The sequence below is a fragment of the Epinephelus lanceolatus genome, chromosome 24 (assembly GCF_041903045.1).
Source record: "Epinephelus lanceolatus isolate andai-2023 chromosome 24, ASM4190304v1, whole genome shotgun sequence".
Classification (NCBI taxonomy): Eukaryota; Metazoa; Chordata; class Actinopteri; order Perciformes; family Serranidae; genus Epinephelus; species Epinephelus lanceolatus.
The window spans coordinates 17,437,910-17,461,473 of record NC_135757.1 but is presented as its reverse complement, the minus strand read 5'-3'; the positions used below and the strand labels follow the sequence as shown (position 1 = coordinate 17,461,473).

Genomic DNA, 23,564 nt, shown 5'->3' with positions numbered 1-23,564 from the left:
CATGGCGGCAATTCAATGCATTTAGGCATGTAGACATGGTCAAGACGACCTGCTGAAGTTCAAACATAGCATCAGAATGAGGAAGAAAGGTGATTTAAGTGACTTTGAACATGGCCAGACAGGCTAGCAGAAACTGCCGAACCTCTGGGATTTTCACGCACAACCATCTCTAGGGTTTACAGAGGATGGTCCGAAAAAGAGAAAATATCCAGTGAGTAGCAGTTCTCTGGGTGAAAATGTCTTGTTAATGCCAGAGGTCAGAGGAGAATGGCCAGATTGGTTCAAGATGATAGAAAGGCAACAGTAATGCAAATCACCACTGGTTACAACCATATCTCTGAATGAACAACATGTGGAACCTTAAAGCAGATGGGCTACAGCAGCAGAAGACCACACCAGGTGCCACTCCTGTCAGCTAACAACAGGAAACTAGAGGCTACAATTCACACAGGCTCACCAAAACTGGACAATAGAAGATCGATTTCTGCTGCAACATTCAGATGGTAGGGTCTGAATTGGTGGAAACAACATGAAAGCATGGATCCATCCTGCCTTGTATCAACAGTTCAGGCTGCTGCTGGTGGTGGTGGTGTAATGGTGTGGGGGATATTTTCTTGGCACACTTTGGGCCCCTTAGTACCAACTGAGCATGGTTTAAACACCACAGCCTACCTGAGTATTGTTGCTGACCATGTCCATGCCTTTATGACCACAGTGTACCCATCTTCTGATGGCTACTTCCAGCAGGATAACGCGCCATGTCACAAAGCTCAAATCATCTCAAACTAGTTTCTTGAACATGACAATGAGTTCACTGTACTCCAATGGCCTCCACAGTCACCAGATCTCAATCCAATAGAGCACCTTTGGGATGTGGTGGAGCGGGAGATTAGCATCACGGAAACTGGTCCACTATTGAGCAAGAGCATTGCATCTGGCAGCGGTGAAACTGGATGCAATGTAACCAGAGTGGGCAATTATGCAGCATAACTTTACCTCCACTAGAATTCCTTGTTTTTGCCACTGACATGCTCAGATTATTATTCTAAGTGTCTGACAACATTATAGAAAGGATCCCTACAAAGATAAACCTGGTTAACCAGAATCTGACCCAAAAATGGTTTCTCCAAATGCACCAGGCTCTAGTAATTTCATAATTATAAACACACTTCATCTATAGTCAGCACAAACAAAATAAAACACACAAATGCAGTCTTGGTTTGTCTTCTACTGTCCCAACAATCACCAATTCTGGTTTGGTTGGAATAAACCCTTAATTAACCCAGGTAGATGTGAAAATATGCGGCTGTACAGTATACACTAAAATTGCTGTTTTATTAAATGGAATTTGGTAAGAGTGGTGATGGCAATTTTTAGGTCTCTTTCTGGTTCAACAAAAAGGTCTATCTCAGAAGGGATCCTTTCCATAATGCCTTCAGACACTTAAAATAACAATCTGAGCAAAAACAAGCACTATTATTAGATGTAAATTCAAAGTGCACAATTGCCCCCAGTGGTTACATGCTGCCTGTTTCGCAGCTGCCGGCAGCAGCCCTCTCATTCAATACCCGACCAATTTCAAAATCTGCTGTCTCTATTAGTCACTTAGACACAAAAACATGAGAAAATGGAGTTCAGGTTGGAGAATACCAAAGTTACCCTTTAAGTCTGCTCAGACACTGTGTAGCAGTAGCAGTATAAAAAAGACACAGTTACCTCAAACTTTCTCTGTAATCATTCTTTTTGATGTCAATACAGCCAGTAACGCTGTACAGTCGCTGTCATTAAGTTGATGCAATATCTGTTCCACTTTAAACAAAAATAAAATGTATTTTGTGTATCATGCAGCAACATTCTTACCAATTCCAGAGCTGTGAAACTCTTAAGGTCAGTCTCGTGAACTTAGTTTTAATAATATACAATTTAGAAACACTTCATCCAAACAAATAATGCAGCCACAGTTCCAATCAGTTTGTTTTGTTTGGGGACCCAGACTACATTAATCAGAGGCCTCTTCTCTTTTCCTCGCTTGAGACTTACTATGCAAATTGTCCTGATCAGCTCCCTTTATTAAATTGGCTTGTTCATCGCTGCATCTATTCAGCTGGAGGCCTAAAGGTAGCCACCTCATCTTGAGTTTGAGCTGTGGGCAAGTGGAAAAAAAAAAGTATTTTCACAAATCAGACCAGGTGAGTTTGATGCAACCATCTGAGTGATTGACTCCATGTGGGTATTCACTGAAGCCTCAATAAATGAGAGCCGTTGTCAGCATATATACATGTGTGCCGTAAAAATAGATGCGCCGTGAGAGATAAATCAACAGAGATGAAAGTGGAGGCGGTGCACCGCATTTCCAACCTGAAGCATTTAATTTCCCCCCTCTTCCTGTTCATTTCCCTGAAGAGCAAGTGTGTGTGTGTCAGGCAGGGGCTGTATTTCAAATGACCATTGCATGTACATGTGTGCATATGTGCGTTCACATGCAAAAGGCCAGATAATTGCCTTGTTCAGTGGGCTCTACAGCTGAAAATTCCCCCCCTACAGTCAATATGGAAATCATACGACAGTTAGGATATGGCAATGTGTGCCATTGTCAGGAATGTCAAAGGGCCCTGTTTTTATTGCTATTTCACGCTGTCAACCTACAGGCTACTGAGATAATGTGAGACAACTGGCCAATACACTCTCATTTAGTATCTTAAAAAGCACGCTCACTATTGATGATGCCTGGGTTGGACTGAAGCTAATCAATCACAGTACTTGAGTAATATTGAGCAAAGCAAAATATGGTTGAAAGCGCTGTCGATTTCCCGATATCTCGCAAACACTAGATTAAAAGATGGGGCAGCTGTTGAGCAAAATAGCAAAAGGAAAATTGTCTACATTTCAGGTGTAAATAGATATGATGGATGTGTTGCTTCTAATTAAGATTTTCTGTCTTTGTTGCCTGTTTCATCAGAAAATCCTCATCTTTATGTATTTCTCTTCAGATGCCTATTAAATGGATGGCTCTTGAATGCATCCACTACAGGAAGTTCACCCATCAGAGTGACGTATGGAGTTATGGTGAGTGCTAAATTGCTCATCTGTATGTATAGACGTCACTGTTTGTTGAGCTCATACCTGTGAGAGGAAGATAAGTAACTGACCCGAAATCCTGTTTCTGTTGTTTGCAATTCGCCCCCTTATCTGTCTGCTCATCTTGTTCTCCGTTGTTCTCCGGCTCTTTGTCTCACCGCCCCGTCTCTCCCTGCCTGTCTTGTTCACTCTTCTTTCATGCCCTGCTCTCCCTCTGCGCCTTGTTCTCCAGGAGTGACCATCTGGGAGCTGATGACATTCGGAGGCAAGCCCTACGATGGCATCCCCACGCGAGAAATCCCAGACATTCTGGAGAAGGGGGAGCGTCTGCCCCAGCCGCCCATTTGTACCATAGATGTCTACATGGTTATGGTGAAATGTGAGGAAACACACACATACACTCACAAACAAGACGTGCATGCAAATTGGGAGTGTGTTATCGATCTTCTCATCTTACTCTCAGCTAGAATGCAATTGTATTCCCCAAAATGCTGAACTACTGCCTAAACTGAGAAACGACTTAAAGACCAGATCACTTTTAGCTAATCCAGTGAATTAAATACCTGGAAAATCTAAATATTCTTAATCACACTGATACAAAAATCCTCTTAATGTCCTGCTCATTGATTTAAATTAGGGGTATTCAATTAAAATTCTTTGCCTCATAATGTCTAAATTGCATCCGACAGCCTACCCCCTACTTCTTTCAAACAAAATCAACATATCATGTCCACAATAGTTAGTGGCAATCTTTGATGTAGGATATTTTTAGCATACAGACACTTGTATGGCACTTCAATCATAAAATCAATCAATCACTTTATTATTTGTCACATAAAATCATATAAAATACAATCTAGTGATACATAATGCTGTCAGTCCCATCAGAATGTGCATTAAAAACCTGTAATGGACTTCATTTAGTAGCCTTGTGGCCTGAGGGCAGAAGCTCCTCCTGAGCCTCTCAGGCTGCTGAGCTGCTGTACTCAGTACCTACTTTCCGACCTAGACGGGAAGAAAAGGTTGTTATCCAGGTGGTTGGAATCTTTAATGATTCTCCTGGCCTGGTGTAAACATCCTTTACGCAGGATAAAGCATACACTGTATAAAGTAATGGACGTTGGTACCATGACGTCACCCACTGGTTTGTAGACTCCCGTTTTGAAGCCTGGAGTTTGGCATTATGGCCGTCGCTGTCTTGGGGATTTGGAGCCAGAGGTGATCATATTTGGGTGAGAGACTGGAGCTGTGGAGGAGCAAAGGGTGGATCTGACGAAGGCCTGTCAACAAAACAGCTACGCCCTTAATTATGCCCAACTTTAAGCCTTAATAAAATGTAAACAGGTAAGTTATATGAAAATTCATCCCCTGTACAGTTGTCATAAACAGGGAAATTAGCTATTGAGACCAACACTGTTTTTTTGTACCAGGCTGTAATGATGTTTTTTTCTGCTGTAATGTTGGGCATATGTAACATGAGGGTCTATGGGGATTGGCTGACCTCAAGTGGCCATTAGAGGAACTGCAGTTTTTGACATTTCTGTGTTAGCCTCAATTTGTAGCCCCGTAGGTTTCCACTCGGGTCAGAGCAGCACCTAAAAAATGTTCAGCTTAACCAGGGGTAGGCAACCTGGGGCTCAGGAGCCCCATGAGGCCCTTCAACCCTTCTGAAGTGACTGCCTGTGGCTTTGACAAAAATAATATGGAAATGAATGACAGTTATTTTTGTAACATTTTAATTTTCATTTATCATCATCGTCGCCCTAAAGAGGTTCTTACATTTTCTGGTTGAATAAATGTGAATCCTTTATACCGGATAAACTAAACGTTTAAACATCTCGTCAACTATGTACATCATACATCTATGGCCTGGCGCAGTTGAACAATTGCACAGAATATTGTGGCAGTTGAACTATTGCACCCAGTAGATAATTATGAATTATAAATGCAGAAGGTTAAAAAAGCCAAATGCCAGACTGTTGACTCAGAGCGGCTGACACTCTGCGGGAGGAGTCAACAGGTTGATGGCCACAGGCAGGAATGACTTCCTGTGGCGCATAGTGGTGCATCTTGGTTGCTGACCCCTGAGCTATACAAACGACTCTTTGCAGGGCTTTGCCGTCCTGTTTAGTGCCGCTTCTGTACCGGGCTGTGATGTTCACTGTCAGGATACTTGAGTAGAAATTCCTGAGTATTTCAGGGAATATCTAGAATTTCTGCACACGACAGAAATTTTCCTTGCAGGTTTTCTCCAAGAAAGCCCTATTGGACAGAAACCTATTTTAACCCAAACCATGACTTTTTTCCTAACCTTTACCGTGACAACCAGAGGTCTTTTCTAGTAGAAAGCCCTTGAGGAAAATGTCTCCCAACTGTAGGATTTCCTCACATGTGTAAGGTGAAACAAGTCACTGCTTTGCCTTTCTTACTACTGAGTTAGTATGCAGCACCCAGGTCGGACACTAAGGGACTTCAGGCTGTCCACCCTCTCCACCAAGGATCTTTTCACTTGTACAAATAGCTGTCTTAACCATGAATAAAATTAGTCCTAGCACAATGAGCTTCAGGCCTACATTTCAAGTATGTGACAGAAACTTATAAATAAAGTAAATACAAAGTGCCTCTTTTAGAAAACAGCCCGGTTTCTCTTTATCTATTTCATTTCATTACATATATTATTTCTGCTTGCTAGTGTTTGAATCTTAAATGGAGTAAGTGCCATTTTCATGAACATGTGTCGGTGCTCGTTGGTGAGCCTGGAACAGTACTTGGTTTTAATGATATCCATAGTGGAGAAAGCCTGAAGGTAGCAGATCAGCTGCTTCACGCTCCATGCTGTCATCTCTCACTTGTCTCTTACGTGGTTGTTGTCTGTGGCGATCTGTCAACGCACGGTAAACGATTTACTTGATCAGCTCAATTGAGTGATGCTATTAACTAGATTAGCTGCGCCTGCTGTCTATAGCCGCATCCATCGGGAGAGAAAAAACATAACGTTTCGTGAAGATTATTATTTATCCGTATTAATTTCTCAGAAAGTGTTCACTGGTCCTGATAAAAATGTCACTCAGTGGCGGTAAAGCCTGATTGAAAGCATTGCTACAATGGCCTGATACCTCCAGAGATATTAAAAGGAGATATTACCTCACTACAAACAGAAAACACTCAAATCATTTCAGCATACTTATGGCCAAATTATACATCCATAGAATGCGCCATCAAATGATTTGTACATAAAATTTAATCATCAGTGAAATAGAAAAAGCTTGTCTCTTGCTACATATCGCACATTTGTAGACTTAATTGTCTCGGCTACAGGTGGCAGCATTAAAGACAATGTCACAGAGTGGCAATCCAACTCATTGAGTGTCGTGGAGCACATAATCTTATTTTGTAATCATGTTTATACACTGCTCCAACTCAGCTTGAGATATCACAGATGAGTTGTAGTTTAATAAAAGGGTTCATATTTTTAATATTCATCTGGTAAGGTGTTATCTGAGCTCAGGGGCTTTGACTCAAGGCTGGCAGAGAAGTTGATATGTAAAGAGGAGAGATGAGAAAACAAAGAGATAGAGATGTTCGGGAAACTGATGAGATGCTGCTTTATGTTGTGCAACATGCATCCTCACCGGGGACTCTGCCCACATCCTCGTTCATGTCATCCTCCATCTGGACTTCCACACTTCCCTCCCAGCCGACGTACGCCCAGCTCTCCCTCCAGCTCGTGCAGCTCATCCAAAAACCCCGCCTTCCCTTCATCCTCCCCAAATTCTCCCATCTTGCGCTCGTTCCCATGGCTGGATTCAGAACTCTCGTTCTGGTGTACATGGCTGCAGAGGGATCCACCCTCCCATATTTCCAGGAAGCGGTCCAGACATACATGCCAATCCATGCTACAAGATCTGCCAGCTATCGGCTGCTTGGCTTTACTTTTCCCCACACCAGTCTGGTCATCGCTCCACCCTGCCTCAACCCAGCTATGGTGGAGTGACTTTCCTGTTACTGCCTGTCTTCTGGTAGTAGCTGAAAATCTCATAAAAATTACCTCACGTCAACTTCTCCCCACTGACTTCCTTTCTCCTTGCCATTGCAGCTCTTAGTTCTTTTTAATTATCTTTTTCGTGGCATAAATATTGTATCCACACTATGAATTTACTTTTTAATACTTGCTGCTTGTAGCTCTATGAATTTAAACTGACTCCACTGGTGTGCTACTGATTTGCTCTGGATGAGGACAACAACAGCGAGTGCTTAAAATGCCAAATGTGGTGAAAGAGAATGATGTGATCCAGCTTGGAGCTTGATATCAAAGCATATTCCCATGACAAAAAATGTTAATCTGACCGAAATGTCATAATATCTAATTGTTCTTTTTCCAAATGAAAAACTACTGCCAATGGCTTTTGACAGCACAGACGCAACCGTGAAAGCCCCACAGTCATTTAGCCTAATAACAATGCCAACTGATTTCTGTCTTTCCCCCTAGAGGAGAAGAATAAATTTCATGTGCTGTGTAAAATGTCTGGACAATAATGTTATAAATGCTGAGGTCAAAGGGATTCCCTTAACTTTACAAGCAGCAAAAATGCTCAGGGGCTCCCACGTAGTCCTGATTTCCTAGTCATCTTGAGGGCAATTATGTTCCACTTTCCGATAGCTGTCACTCAGAGCAGCATATCCTCTCTGAAGGTTTAAAATGTAAATGGGACAGTTCACCCTCAAATCAAAAATACATATTTTTCCTCTTACCTGTAGTGTAGAGATATCGGCTGTAGAGTTCTCTCCAGTATAATTCAACTAGATGGCACTCAGCTTGTGGTGCTTTAAGTGCTGAAAAACTCTTTCTTTCCAGAAATCATGACCGTGTTACTCAAGATAATTCAGATAATCAAGTTTCCAATTAAGCAAGGTACCGAAATGCAGGAAATGCAAAGGCATAATGACAGAGGAAAAAGCACATCAGTATCGGCCAATATTTGCCTTGTTGACTGCTATCGGCCTATCGGCAAATAAGATGACACTCACTAATGGTAGTGGCCAGTGTTTTTAAGTGGTGTCACATTAGTGCGCAGGCCAAAAAGTAGGGCTCAGGACTGATGCCGTCGTGTTGTCCCAGGACAATAGAAAAAATCTATGGGACAAACGGATATCTTCCCAGGAACACCTTCTGGACAAAAAGGACACAGTAAGCGTACTATCGATGCACCAGGGGGCGCACCCTGTTTTTTCCCTGATCATGCTACAATCGCCTTTTTAAAAACATAAGGAGGAGAGCTAGTTGAAATTAGCTGCTAGCAGCTGGTGGTCATAACTAACAGAATGATGATGCCAATGATGAAGCTCTTTTAAGTAAAAATGAGTATAGGGCAACAGTAAATTATAATGCTCTCATGATATGTTCATATGTAATCTCTTAAAATTTAGTTTTGGATTCTAATTGTTGTTTTGTGCATACCAAGAAGAGACCATTAGGGATATTAACATTTTCTTCAGACTCTTTATGAAATAAGAAGAACTCTGTGCAACTAAAATTACAGTTTATTAATTTACCATCCACTGAAAAATGAATTTACATGACCTCCACTATTTCTGAAAACGTCAGCAAGCATGTCACTCACACAACTCATGAATTTGCAGCTTTCAGAAAACGTCCACTCATGAGGTCATGAATGCCACATGAAGGGGTAATTCATATGGACTTTTAGTGGACACGGTAAATATGACCTCACTTGAATGCAGCAATAATTTCTGGCAAGAGACATTACTATTGATTTTTTAATTTTTTTTTCTTTGAGCACTACAAGCCGAGTGCCATCCAGCTCCATTATATTGGAGAGAAGGCAGACATTTCTACAGGCGGTATCTCCAAAACACAACAACTGACAACAAAACAATTTAGATTGATAAATAGCACCACAGGTTTGAAGAAAAATATTTATTTTTCATTTTCAGGGTGAGCTGTCCCTTTAATTTTCTTCTTTTACTCACTATTCAATGGCACAGCACCATAACAAAAGACCCACAAACACCACAAGCACACTAAAGTGGAGTGACGTCAGGTGAGCATCACAGCGGTGATCAGAAATAGCCAAACCAGGTCAAGCACTGAGTCAACCCAGCGGGCGGGTCACACCGCCCCTATCAAGAGCCAGAAGGAAGCCTGGCAATTGGCTGCATTAATTCTAATTACATGTTGACTGAGAGCCGTTGTTTGTGATTTGGTGTGCTGTCACACTGCGTGCCCCGCCACCTCAGTGCCACCCCAATAAAGATGAAATAGTGTTTGATTGCTGGAGTAATTGCACCTCATTTAGGTAATGTGCCTGCGTGGGGCGCTAGAAGCGGAAATTAGATGAACTGAGCGAAGAGTGGCAGGCGAAATGACAACAGAGAAGGTCAAGGTTTATTTAAGGAGAGCTAGCTTCAGATCGTCAGCGGTTTCTATGGAGAGAAAACATACATTATTGCACAGGTTCTGGTTTGGAAACAGCTACGAGGAGTATTTTTTGTCACTTGGTAACCACTAAATTTGAACTAAAGTGAAATGAAGCAATTACATTCTGCTGCTGATCCGTGGAGCCTCCCTCTAGGATTGCTAGAGGCACCCAGACCCCACTTTAGCCAACACTGTTGTAGAATATGTAATGCAGACACTGAAATCAGCAACTCTGTTTGCTGTACTGTCTAATCTGAGCTGAGACTCCACCTGGCCTTTCACTTCACCTGCAGGGGTTTGCTCTGTTTACTACAGCCTCAGGGAGGGAGAAGCAGGCTGGAGAGCAAAATGAAAAACACTTTCCTCCACCTTAATAACAACCTCTGATTTGCCCTTGAGCAAGGCACTTAGAGTTTAGAGTGTGTGAAACTTTGTCTAAGTGAGCACTATGCTTGTTTATTCAGCGTTTTTTGTATTGTCTAGAGAACTTTTATAGGCATTTTCCTTATAAAAAAACATTCAGTCTGCAATACCTCTAGTTTGAATCTCAAGGATCTCCATTTTATTCTCTTTGACAGCATCTATGGTGATAAGCAGTGATTGCAGGTGTGTTCTTAGACCTCATTTCCCACTGATCGAAACAGCATCACCTGTGTGACATCAGTCAGTTGGCTCCTGTTTTTGCAGTGTCATCCTCCATAATCTTTTCATTCATTTCATTCATTCTGGCATTGTTTGGCCGAAGCAATCTTAGAGTTGCAACCCTAGCAGAGACCGAAAAATAAACAGCACGCCACTTCAAACATAAGTGAGTTGAACAGCACGTCTGTTGTGTTAGCGCCGCCTTCCCCTTCTAGGGTTCCCGAGGTCATGGAAAACCTGGAGGAGTCATGGAATCCGGGTTTTTTTTTTGTTTGTTTGTTTTTCAGATCTGGAAACGAGACATTAGTAAAATCCTTAAAAATTTTGTTTTGCATAATGAAATTGTTACAGTAATCTTCCATGGGTAACCTTCTGCGTAATTTGACATAGCGGACAATTTATTTCCTGTAACTTTTGACGTAATGTACCATAGCTCTAATACATGTCGGTGTGTGACGTTTCGTTTACTATCACGTACGCTTCTATATTTTTTCCTATTGTTCTGTCTCTCCCTCCATGTACGACAGCTAGCAAGAATTTTGTCTAAAGCGGGTTTGTTGCTGATATATTTGATTTATTCCGAGCAAGAGGAGCAAGAAAATAATGTTGTGTCAATATGATTTAACATGTAGGTTTCCATATGTAAGCCCTGCTAATAGTTTTAAATCTAAATGCATTTTTGAGATGGAGCAATTGACATGGGCAGCCTAGGACATTCAGTTGTCACTCGGAGCACAAATGACCCTTCACTAAGTCCCGCCCCCAGATGCAGACTGGCCAATCGTAACGTAGCATCGGGCTGGCCCAGACCAGGGTCTGACAACAACACTCGTTACCTGGAGAAGTTGGAAAAAGATATACGTTTCTTCCCTGTTCCAAAACCAAAATCAAACCCTGAAAAGTGTAGGGTTAGCTAGCTAGCTACTGAAGATATAGCTTACTGAATGTATACACATGCTGCTTTTGCTTGTGGAGGAGGGTGAAGGAGATCGTGGCAAAGTTTGACTGGCTAACTAGGAGAGGGATCACCCATTGTCAGCTGATTTGTGGGAGTGGTGGGTGTGCGATAGAGAGAATTGTGAGTGGATATAGCATAAAGAAAATCTTCCTGATTGAATTTACGCTGAGCTTCATTTATTTACATGAACATCTCAGAGATTATTACTTTGATTATCCTAACTGTAAACTATAATATACCACTTATTTGTGTAATATTATTTTATTATGTTTCCCGTTTCTGTAGGCTGGATGATTGACGCAGACAGCAGGCCAAAGTTTAAGGAGCTGGCTGCTGAGTTTTGCAGAATGGCCCGGGACCCCCAGCGATACCTGGTCATCCAGGTGTGTTTGCCTCAACAGGCTGTCTGTCAAAGCACTGGATAATAAGGCTTTTAAAATAGAATGTAATGAGTCTAACTTGTAGCAATAATAGCACCCATTAGATGAAGTTAATCACACTAATTGAGAATTTCATCATGTCACCTGTTTAGGGAGACGACCGCATGAAGCTCCCCAGCCCCAATGACAGCAAGTTCTTCCAGAGCCTTCTGGACGAGGAGGATCTAGACGACTTGATGGATGCCGACGAGTACCTGGTGCCTCGAGGTTTCAACATGGCTCCTCCGTCCTTCACAACCAGGCCTCGAGTTGACTCCAACAGAGTAAGGACACAGCTTTAGCATGTAGAAAACTGCTATATTTAAACATTTTTTAATCGCTAATTCTGCTGCGGTCTTGATATGGCTCATAAACGTGCTTCTAAAATGACATTTTAAGGTGTTGAAGCATAAACCTTCAGCTATAATTAAATATGTTATATAATAACGAATCATATCTCATTATAAAACCATTTCATGTCTTCTGTTTAACCTCAAAAACGTAATATTTCTCTCTGGTCAAAAACTGCCCGACTCACTGTCCTCTATAAGTGCTCAAGGTGGTTAAGAACTTCCAATACACTGATGATTTTCCTCTGCTAATGGCTCACCTCCATCATTTCCATCCCAGCGTGTGTGGCTTAAACCTGGGCTCTTTATGCGCCGGCTCCCCAGGCCCCAGGTTTCATTACTCAGAGCTCCATAAGCAAATAACAGACGCTCTCTTAAAATGCCGGAGCCGTTTACTAATAGACAATGAGCGGCTGTTTGCTCTGCAGCATGCGCCACGTGCCGCTGGCCCACGGCTCTGCATCTTATGCCCCTCTACCCCCGTGACCTACCCATTTTACAGCGGCTTTTCACTCCCTAAAGAATACACACGTACCTCAAAGAGAAAATACACACTAATCCGTCCAGACTCCTGCGTGCTCAAGGTCAGCATCCCTATCATGAATTGAAACTCCTTTGATTATGCAGTCAAAAGCCCCAACATGCCCACACAGGGAAAGCAAGCCATTTTTAAAATCCATCGGCTGCCTGACTTTGCCACAGGAAGTTAGTTATTCAGGTTGCGCCGCCGCAGACGCAGACCAATACAGACAGTTATCTAATCTGGGCTGATTTGCTCTCACACTCACACTTGAAAAGAGGAGCGGATAATACCTGGCTTTGAAGAAGGGATGAACAGAGAAGTTTGGAGGAAGGGGATGTTGATTGTGATGGAGGGAAGACAGTGGGAGTAGGTGGACGGATATAACCTCAGGATGTTTCCTTTTTTTTTTTCTTTCCTTCTTTCTCTGTTGTGTTTTGTAGCTCTGCTTCCTGTAATTGCTGCTGTAGCGCTAGCAGTTGGCAAGAGTGCCGAGGAGTAGGCCTGGGTTAAATAGCCCACGGCAAGCCAACACAGCACCACGAGAAGCCCTTTGCCTCACATGTCATGTTTTGTTTTTTCTTATGGGGTTTTTTGTTCTTTTTTTGAGGTGCAGGCGTTTGTATCGTAGCTGTGCCTGACTGCCCTTCACAGTCCCTTAAGGCTGATGACTACACCGACAGAACTTTGTTGGAGAATTTTAGCCTCGACAGGCAGCTGCATGGGTTAAAAGTCCCACTTCCTTTGCCGCAGGTGGCATACAGCTGGCTTAAACTGACTCAGACTTCATGATATTTGGCTTTCACGCCATTTGTTTGGAGTGGTGCAATTGAGCCGGAGACATCTTAAGTTGAGTTTGTTAAACAATGTAATTCCAGCAATGTCATCACCAAATAGCTGCACAGTGTCAAAAACCTACAAAACAGAGTCAAACATACAAAACATGCATCAAAGTTTCCCCAGAAGAACAAAGAACATCAAACTACAGTTTGCTGTAATGAATGGATAAGAACAGCCCAGGTGCCCAAAGTGTCAAGGGCCCCACTCACTAGCAAAATGATCGGGAAGGAACAACGATCCAAGACGCTTTTTTTTCTCCCAGTGAGGACTGGGATATATGTAGTTCACATAATCTGGTCGAAAGCAATATATATTTTCTAACGCTTGAAGATCCACTCATTACTAAAAGTGTGTGTCATCCAACAGAGACAATAAAAACTAAAGGAATGGTCAGAGTTGTCATATTGAAATTTAAGGTGTGCTGATGGATTCACATCGTCAACTCATACATTGGGTAGCATAACAAGTAAACATTCCATCTTAAAAGTTGCCAGCGGTCGGCCCAGTGAATTAAGTTATTTTTTCTCAAACTACAGCTGCTGCAAGAGGCAGCAAAACATCCTTTATTTTAAAGTTACAGTTTACTTATATATGCAAAATTCTCCGTTGTATGAACAGTGGTTACCTAAGTCTCAAAACCTGAGCAGAGTGACCGTCCGCTACTGACCAATCAACGTTTGCAGTGTTCACAGCTCCACGTTTTAGTACGAGATCTTTGTGCTAGGTACCCCTGGTTCCACTGGTACCATCCATAACTTTTAACAGTGGAAATGTAATATGAGTCTCATAATCCGCCCGTTTGCTCAGTAACAGTGTTTTTCTCGTTTCTCTACTTCAGAACCAGTTTGGCTATCGAGATGGTGGTCCAAACCCTGCAGAGGCCTCTGCCGCAGGTGCCCAGGCCAGCGTGAATCAGGAAGCCACAGGTGGACCGGGTCCGGCCCTGGAGGATCAGCGCTGTAATGGCAGCCTGCACAAGAAGAGCCTGAGCCAGGCTGGAGTAGAGGACAGCGGGGGCCAGAGGTACAGCGCTGACCCCACCATCTTCCTCGGGGAGAGGGCGCCCAGAGGGGACACTGATGAGGACGGATACATGACACCCATGAAGGACAAGAGCTCCTCAGGTACTCTCACACCTACCATACACTAGACGACTTTGATAATACTTTTAAAAGAGTAAAGACTTGGGATCTTGCAGAGTCACCATTTACAAGACTACAACTAGATTTATTTTGAAACTATTTCCTATCCTGCTCCTAGTAGAAAAAAAATTCCACCAAAGTCCCTTTAAGAAATATGATATTTTGGCAATGTCTTACCTGTCTGCAAAACCACATAATGTATCTCTAGAGACACAAGATAAAAGGTCTCATATGTCGACAGTTTTCTTGTCAGATTGGCATCGATATAATCCATAAAGACATCCAGATACAACATGAAAGGTACCCTGGTTGCGTTGGTTGTTGATGTTCTGGGACACTGTCTTCTTTCAAAAATACACTTCCGTTTTCACAGGAAATGTGAAGGTGAAAATAAACGCACTACGTCGGTACAAAATCGCGAACTGGGTTGTTTTTTTCTTCAACAATTAATGCACGTGGTTGGGTTTAGAAAAAAATTACAGAGTTTGGCTTTATAATCTTGATCTCCCAGGTGAAAGCCGGCATTTGTTGGGCCCATCCACCCCACTCAGACTTTTGCCGCCTTAACTTTTGTTCTTGTCCCGCCACGTTTCCCCCTGATGCCACAGAGCGACATTAAACTATAACGTTGACTTTCTACGTATCATACCGATGTTAAAGTATGTCTGTTTTCGTCAGTGTCTGACGCCGCAACTAACTGCCCAAGCGCCGGATTTCGTTAACTTTGGAGTGAGACCGGGTTGTTTCCACAGTCCAAGAGAACTGAGAATTGTTCAAGTTCTTGCACCTCTTTGGAGTCTCCTCCATTTTAACTGTCTACCCAGTTTGTTGCATCCGGTTTGGTGCTGGAGAGAGCGCTGCTATTGGTCGGTTGACAATGAAGTCACTTAACTTTAGTATCATAACCAAGAACTTCTTAAATTAAACATGTTTTCGTCAAAATGACAAAACAAGACAGCCCGGACTGAGTTTTTTGACCATCTTAAACCAAACAATCGAGGTCACCAACTAAGGTAACACCCTCATGATTTTATTCCTACACTGGAAATTTGTCTGCGTCAGTGAAATTGCTTGAAAAGCCATTTGGTATAAGGCCAGCATGAGTAAAATACAAAACACATTAAAATCAGGTTCACTTCCCAGAGCACTTTCGAAAAAGCTAAAAATAAATCCAGGTTGAAATTCTGCAGCCCTGCGGGGCAATTTGTTGTGACCATGCATAACTGTATTTTAGGAGTTGTATTTAGTCCACAGCATGGTGGAGATAATACTAAACTTTGTAATACACATACCTCATTATATTAATTTCAAATAACACAATGCCGTAGAAATAAAAGTCTGACAGTCTTCTGTCCTGTTCCACAAAGACTGAAACACAATTTAAATGTAAAACAAGTGCATCCTGTATGTACTACAAATTCCATCCTAGTGCACCTTCTCCCCACTCTGTCATCTCGCTGCTCATTCACAGAGTAAATACAATCTTTTGTAGTATATTCTGCCTGTCATTTTGCCTGTTCATTTCATTTCACTCCATTGATTAAAATTCCTACCCAGTTTCCGTCAACGGTGTATGTCAGCTACTACAGAGTCATGTTTTGCCTTTGATCATAATTCAGTCCATCAGCCCTGCTCTCGCACTGCCGCCTTTGATTTCTGAGCAGCTCAAAATATAACAAAGCCTGCAGCAAAATGCATCTGATGCAATGTCAAGGAGCGGAAGAGTGGGCAAAATCAATAGGTTTCGCACCCCACTATTATAGCGTTTGGAAGCAGTGAAGAGGGGTCATTTGCTGGCATTTTCACCCCCGGCAGATGGAGTTTCCAGTGCCAAAGAACTGCTGGCATGTTGCCCGTCTGGTCCTGAGTGGCTGCCATTATCGCCATTATCATCACCATCTTCTCCCCTCATTAGCGAGTGATCTCTTTCTCTTACTCTTTCAATTTTCATTTCTTTTGTTTTCCCTTCTCTTGATTTGATTAATGTGAATCTTTTGTCTTATTCTCTCCTAAACCTCTTTTCTCTTGTTCTCTACTTCCCACCCTTTTCTGATCTGTGCTACAGAATATCTGAATCCCATTGAGGAGAACCCATTTGTCTCTCGACGCAAGAACGGTGAGATCCACGCCTTGGATAACCCGGGCTACCACAGCACACCCAACAGCCAGCCCAAAGGGGAGGACGAGTACATCAACGAGCCCCTATACCTCAACACCTTCCACAGCCCCGCCGAGCTGGGCCTGGAGGCACTGAGGAGAAATGGTCTTCCCCTGCCCACCCAGCCTCCTTCTTCTATCGCTTCTTCAGGCTCCCACCTCCCACTTACCATCCAGACCAGCCTGCCCCATTACCCCCTCCCTACTGCCCAGCCCTCTCCATCTGGCATGCCTTGCCACCACGGCCCACCGACCCACATCCTCCACGCCCATCACACCATCAAACCCGCGGGACAGCCTGGCAATCCAGGTGGCGGCTCCACCAGCCAGAGCCAAACAGGAACTACTGCCCAAGCCCAGGTGTGCCAGTCAGGTGCCCTGTCCACTTCGGGCAACATTGGGCACGGCAGCCTGCCAGCCTACCAGATCCACGCCACCACGCACCCCGCCAGCATGTTGAAGCACGGACAGACGTCAGGTAAAGTCAGCGGGAAAAAGCTGAAGGTGACCTTTGACAATCCAGAGTACTGGCAACACAGCTTGCCCCCCAAATCGTCTAACCAGGCGATCCCTGACAGCGCCCAGGGCGGCTCCACCAACGCCAAGCTCTTCTATAAGCAGAACGGACACATACGGCCGGCGGTAGCTGAAAACCCCGAGTACATGTCTGAGTTTTCCCTGAAATCTGGCACCGTCTTGCCCCCTCCACCCTACCGACAGCGGAACACTGTGGTCTAAATCGTTCCAAACCTTCCTCAATCTGACTCTAGCCTCCAGCAACCCAGACATCCTCTCCGGTTCCACTGTTCCACGCAGAGGGGAGCGGCCTCAACCAGAGCCCCCAACTCTTTCCAAATACTGTGCCATCTGCTGTAGACCGTAGCGACATCAGAAGGAGGTGGACCGAACCGAGCCAAGCAAACCCAACTCACCTTCATCCAATCCAGTCCATTTCTGTCCTGTAGATAGAGACTGTGCTCCACATCACTGAGAACGTGAAGGTTACGGTAGTTTTCAAGGGACACATAACTGTCACACAGCAGTGGACACACAGCACAGTGTCGTCCCAGTGAGGCAGACCGCAACAAGATGGATTCGGCGTAGGGGACCTGAACTCACTGCCAGTCACTGCGGTGTCAGATTCACGAGAGGAACAAGATGTTTTCTTATTTTTTCAGTATAAAGGTCTGAAGATGAACTTCTAAGGGTTTCTGAAATAAGCAAACAGACGGAACAAATAGAGTCTGTAAGATGTCAAGATGTCTTGTTTTGTGAATGACCTTGTAGAGTGAGGCAAAACAGCAAAATATGGAGGAATAAAAGGCTGAAAAGGGTTTAGTCAGGACATCCAGTAACATGAGGATGGAGCACTGAAAGCTGATCAATCATATTCACTCTTTTTGCCTATAGGATTATACCGTACATCCTCCAATTTTCCGTCAAACATGTGAAACTCATCTCATCTTTCTTACTGTAACTGTGATACTGTGATGGCCAAAACTACAGTGATCCCTCCACACATCTGTAGTTCGACCATTGACTTTTTAACTCGCCTGAAAAACACACAGGGCAACTGCTGTTTTTGTTGTTTTTGGTTGACTGCTGTCTGCTTGGAAAGGCTGATCAAAAACAGCCTTTTCCAAGCCAAAGGGAATAAGGGAAAAAATACACTGTAAACATTTTTATAAACACTGGTTGCAGGGTTGAGAAGATTGATTTTTATACACTGGTTTTCCCATTTAGAACAGGAGGCTAACTTGATGAGTGTCTTGCCATAAGAGTGGGAGGATAGTTAGGGAAATTCCTGAATCTGCTGAATAGTGTGATATCTACAAAGCAGCCGAACTAAAAATGGTGATTATAGAGACAGAGAGTGAGAGAAAAAAGAGAAAACATCTACAGAGAGGAAAGAAAAAGTTCATACAAGCCGCCTAATGAAGACCTCAAGGAATGAACAAGACAGCACCAGCAGAGCACAGAAAAACTACTTTTTTGTGTGTGTGTTTATGTCAGTGTGAATGGAACAAGTGTGTGTGTGTGTGTGTGTGTTCACATATTAGCGAGCCAGTTTGACCCCGCGGGGATATCTGTGGGGAAAGAGATGCGGTCGAAGTCGGTGATGATATAGTCGACAGCTTCAGTACAGCTGTTAAACAACAGTAGGCTCAACACTGGTCCGACCTCAAAGACTTCCACCATATGACTGCTGTCAACAGAAAACATTTCTACTGTCTCATTGAGTGGCAAACAGCACCAAATCTCTGGGAGGTTTTCATCTTTTTAGGTGTTGGATGGTTAAAGTCAGGAATCTGAGGCTTTATGAAGGAGCTATTGATGCACACAGTGATGGTTCTGTGCCAAAATTAACATGTGTCTCTATCGAAGTGTTCATTTATAAGGTACTTGACTGTAGCTTGGATCTAGTTCTTAAAAAATTATAAATACTAACCACTTTTTCTCTGGACCCACTCGTCTCTATGGCAGCAAATTTGGACATGATACCAGTGAAGATGGGGAATGGAGGCAGTGTCTGTCGTTTCTGGCATAGTTTGTCCTTAATTCATCAGTGGCACCCTGAAATCAAGAGCCTGTTGCAAGCCTGACCACTCTGCAGTCAAGAGGTATCAGGTTTGGTCTAAGGTGGCAAAGCAACCTGCACAATTTTTTAAATCATGCTTTTTATTTTACTCTAATAATCAACAGCAAAGATCAGGACTACATTCATGTTCTCATTCGACTGACTTTTAACCTAAAGGTGCTGTCAGTTGCACTTTGACTGCTCTAAATGGCAGTGTTGACAACCAAATTGCTTGATATTTTTGAAGGACCTTATTGCCCAGAAGTCAGAACTCCATAAGCTATTAACCTTGTCTCCTAGAAATGATATAGATATGTTAATTCATATAGTAATCCAGCAAATACATACCTGGGAAATCAAATAAGTACTGTATTAACCTAATTTCTGGGAGACAGGGTTAAACCTACGCCTAAATGTGATCTTCGTAGTTGCTGGTGAAGGTTTCTTGAATTTTCTTTCAGCTAATTACTTTATTAATATTGGTAAATATGTCAAAGGTACAACTTAGAGGAGACTGTAATGTCTTTATAGGTTTGTTGTTGTTGTTCAAGTGCAGCTGTATGTTGTTAATTTGTACTTTTCCCAACACTGAATTATTAGTCTGGCTGCTGTTTGACGATGCCTTGGATCCATTTACACTAAAGGCCTTTGCACACCAAGTCAATGGAGTTTCAAGCAGTGAAGATGATTTTGTCGTAGATAGGAGACAAAAATTGGGTTTTTCCAATCCTGAGAAGGTCTCTAGAGCAAGGAGAGTTTACCTGTCAATAAAACTGGAATTATCCCAATGGTTTCAAAGTCTGTTACAGGTGATCCAGTTTGATACCCTGCTAACAATACTAGAATCGGACATTGACAAACAGACCACCAATGTCAGCAATCCAATTGATCCTGAACACAAAAGGGGCTGGCAGTATGTCTAAGATAGGGACATGCTGACCCACTTGCCAGAATAAGCATTGGCGTTGTACGTCTCTGCAAACCATGAATACATTTTGCACGTTATTATGCAGCGATAGGTTGGTAGGTTGAAACTTTAAATTGGGGAATGAAAGAAATCTGTGACTGACATTAAGTGAGGTTGTATTTACTTTTAAATGTGCAACAATTTCAGGCAAAAAAAATACGGACTTGGTGTGCAAAGTCCCAGAGTGACATCATGAAAAGCATCCCAGCTGAGTTTTACTCTTGAGATCCCCAAGCTCTCAAGAGAATCATTGTAACCCTCACTACTGACGCCTCTGCAGGCAAACTGCCAGTCAATGCTGCTAAAAGCGCTGGTGTTACAGCCATTATTTCTTCCGACAAGCCATACAGGAGACCCGTGGGTGGGAAAATACCACAAAGCTTGCCAACCTTCAAAGATCAAGAGGAAAATTTTGTAATGGTGGTTTGCCTCTTCCGAGAATCACATCTTGGTTCAATCAATATGGACAGAATCATATAGTTCCTGAACCTATAGCAAGTTTTTCCAGCTGTTACACATTGAATATTAATATTAATGTAATTGTAATTTGTCATTCAGCTGTGTGCTGTTTTCTTGTTTAGGATTTTTATTTAGTGCATTTTAATGCCTCTGTGTGTGAACGTGTTCGTCCGAGTAAGCTGTATATGTTTGTCCTCCCTTTGGAGCACTTTGATCAAACTCGTGGGTAGAAAGAAAAGATTTCCACCCTTCGTTACTGAAATATTCAACTTGTTTATCCGGCCGTTTACCACTTCAGAAAGCAAAAAGCTTCAGCAAAAGTCAGAGGAAGGTGCTGCGGCCGGGAGTTCACCAAGAAAACACATTTGAGGTGGTACTGACCAGCCTCAAGAATGTCCTTGTTTCCGAGTTGATGTTTTTTTTGTTTGCTTCAAACAGTATTTATAACGCTGCTTTGATGATATCATGATTATTTGATGAAGGAGTATTTTGTAGTCCCTTTTGGAGCTCTAATTCAATGAAATAGAGACATCATTTAATATCAATGTGAAATATTTATGGCGCGTTTCAGCTTGTTTATACTGAGCGATGGAAGCGTCTGCCAAATCTGGGTTTCAAGAAGGAGGAGGAAAAAAAGAAAAGCACCATGGTGGTAAGAAGAAAAACACACGCCTTGGTCTCTCTTGTTTGGCCTAAATTATACTGCAGACCCAGGCAAAATGCGTGTTTGAATCAAGATTAGATTAAAAAAACTGATGAAACGACTGAGCCTCAAATGTTCTCGAGAGCACTTCAGAGTATCCGAGACACTTTGCAACCGTGCGCTTTTAATTGAATCTATTCAAGAGTTCATTGCCAGAAAAGGAAGAAAAACATACCTGAAGTTTGTCAAGTTTTGTTTTTGTCATCCAAAGGCCTTGTTTTTTTTTTTTCTTTAGTACCGCAACTACTTTTTCCCTCTCTGCCGACTAATATCTCATTTCTTGTTTCAAACATGTTTCGCCTTGGCGTCGGACTGTGTTACCTGCTGCTATTTGTCTCAGCCCTAAACAGTCTTGTGGCTCATGGCATTTCAAGAACACACCATGGCAACTGGTGTTTAAGATTGATCACTTTTTTTATTTCCACTTTTTACCGTTTCCTCTGAGCCAAGGTGCAGAGGCATGTAGCCAGAAGTGAATCCTTCGATATTTCATCCTGAGCAGTTACCTACCATATAGGCTGCGTTAGAGTCTCTAGTGTATAGTACAATATCACCTTGCATGGTACCCAAAGTGAGTGTTTTACTGCCCTCCACCTTTGTATCTCTTCATTGATGACAGTATTATATTCAAATTTCAGAGTGGGAGAAAATATTTTTTTTTACTGAATTCAGTAGCACAAACTGGGAATTTCTTTTTTGTGTATAGTACCCTTTTAATGTTGAGTTATTTTCCATATTATCAAGTTTTTCTTCAAGAAAAAAAGACTTGAATCTTTTTTCCACTATTGTGTTGTTTACCGCACATTATGAAACACGTTTGTCATTCTAGCCGCAGTTTTTAGTTGTCAACATCTTAATTGCACAAATCATCGCTTTCATTTCCTGTGTTTAAATTATCAGATAAATGTACAGAATCTTTGGGGTTTCCTCCAAAACTTATCTAACACACTTCAGCAACAAATGTGAATAGTATTTTTATAAAGCACTGAAATGGCCAACGTGGTGAATTTGTAAATAAGGAGGCGATGCTTTGAATTTATATGGTCTTCTCTCCTACTGCTGTTTTCTCCTGCTTATAACAACTTGTACAAAAAGAGCCGTACATATTTGCTTTATGTAAGTGTACCTTTTGGACTAATGGGGATTTGATTTTAAAAGTGCTTGTTGACCCTTTTTCCATGTGGAACTCTTGTGACGCCCTTTTTCTCCAGAGCTCCGTGGCTGTCCTCATGTATTGTTTCAGTTTAGGTGAACACTGTAAAAGTGGTGGTGGTGATGGTGGTGGTGGGCGGAGGGGGGTGTTGAATCCACCTGGTATCTCTGTTCAGCTTCCCCTATGCTTGCCACATTTCATTTGTCCCTCAGTAATGAGAACACCCCAGAACAAGCAAACTTCTCCTCTTTATCTTTCTAATACTCATAAAACTGAAACCAGTGCTGCCAACCAACCTAGATAAACTGTGTTACCCTCTCTGCTTACTTTCTACTGGAAATATTACTGAGCCAAGTCTGACCTCCTCCTCCTCCTCCTCTCCCCTGAAAGGCAGAGCACAGCCTTCACAGTACATCCTGTTTTCAGTTCATTTTCTGATTTGTTTTTGCATGCTTTTAGAGGAGACATAGTAGAGAGAAGGCGTTCTTTCCATACTTCCCCATGTCCCTTTATCCAAGACGGTCACTGCTGACTGTCTGTCTGAGTTATTTGAAACCATACCCAAAGCTTTATATCATAGAAATACCGTTCCTCATGTTTGTTACATGAATCTGTCAAAAGTATATTTTTAATTTAATATAAATAAAGATTGATTCAGTATATGTTGCTGTGGTTTGGTGGTGATTTTGTTGTTCATCTTGCACAGTGGTGTCCCCAGAAATTTTTCATAGGAATGAAAAGAGCCCTGTTTCCACCGAGCAGTACGGTATAGTTCAGTTCCTAACGCTAAAATTTCGGAACGATAAATTAGCTACAGACTTCCCTCTGTATCACCGATAATGAGGAAATACAGTGAGTGCTGGACGGAGCAGTGAGTGACAACAACCCCGCCCACATTTAAGGGTACTGTTTGCAGTGGAAATGTAAGGGTCTATGTACCATGTCTGAAGGGTTACTTTTGGTTCCAAAGGTACCATACCGAAAGTGCCTGGTGGAAACGGGGCTTAGGTGAGGCCACTGTAAATCCTGGGGTGGCACACCAAAACCAACAGCTATAACTGATTTTCAGGAATTTGGTCATGCTGCTGTAGTATATAGGCTAGTTGAAAACTACACCAATATGGTGAGTTAAGGAATTGCACACTGATATACTATGGTT

General features: G+C 42.5%; 1 protein-coding gene across 5 annotated transcripts in view; it reads left to right on the top strand.

Annotated features, from left to right (window-relative positions):
• The window catches only part of LOC117249751 (receptor tyrosine-protein kinase erbB-4), a 442,892-nt gene that overhangs the window by 397,512 nt on the left and 21,816 nt on the right, over positions 1-23,564 (top strand). For 4 of the 5 annotated variants that reach the window (XM_033615451.2, XM_078165991.1, XM_078165990.1 and 1 more), the window contains exons 22-27: positions 2,991-3,066; positions 3,311-3,457; positions 11,403-11,500; positions 11,650-11,820; positions 14,085-14,370; positions 16,454-17,426. In XM_033615451.2, coding sequence (XP_033471342.2) covers positions 2,991-3,066; positions 3,311-3,457; positions 11,403-11,500; positions 11,650-11,820; positions 14,085-14,370; positions 16,454-17,283 — 1,608 coding nt within the window. In that variant the 3' untranslated portion in view covers positions 17,284-17,426. Of the gene's footprint in view, positions 1-2,990; positions 3,067-3,310; positions 3,458-11,402; positions 11,501-11,649; positions 11,821-14,084; positions 14,371-16,453; positions 17,427-23,564 lie in introns of those variants that run through there. The other variant, XM_078165992.1, reaches the window with a different exon arrangement.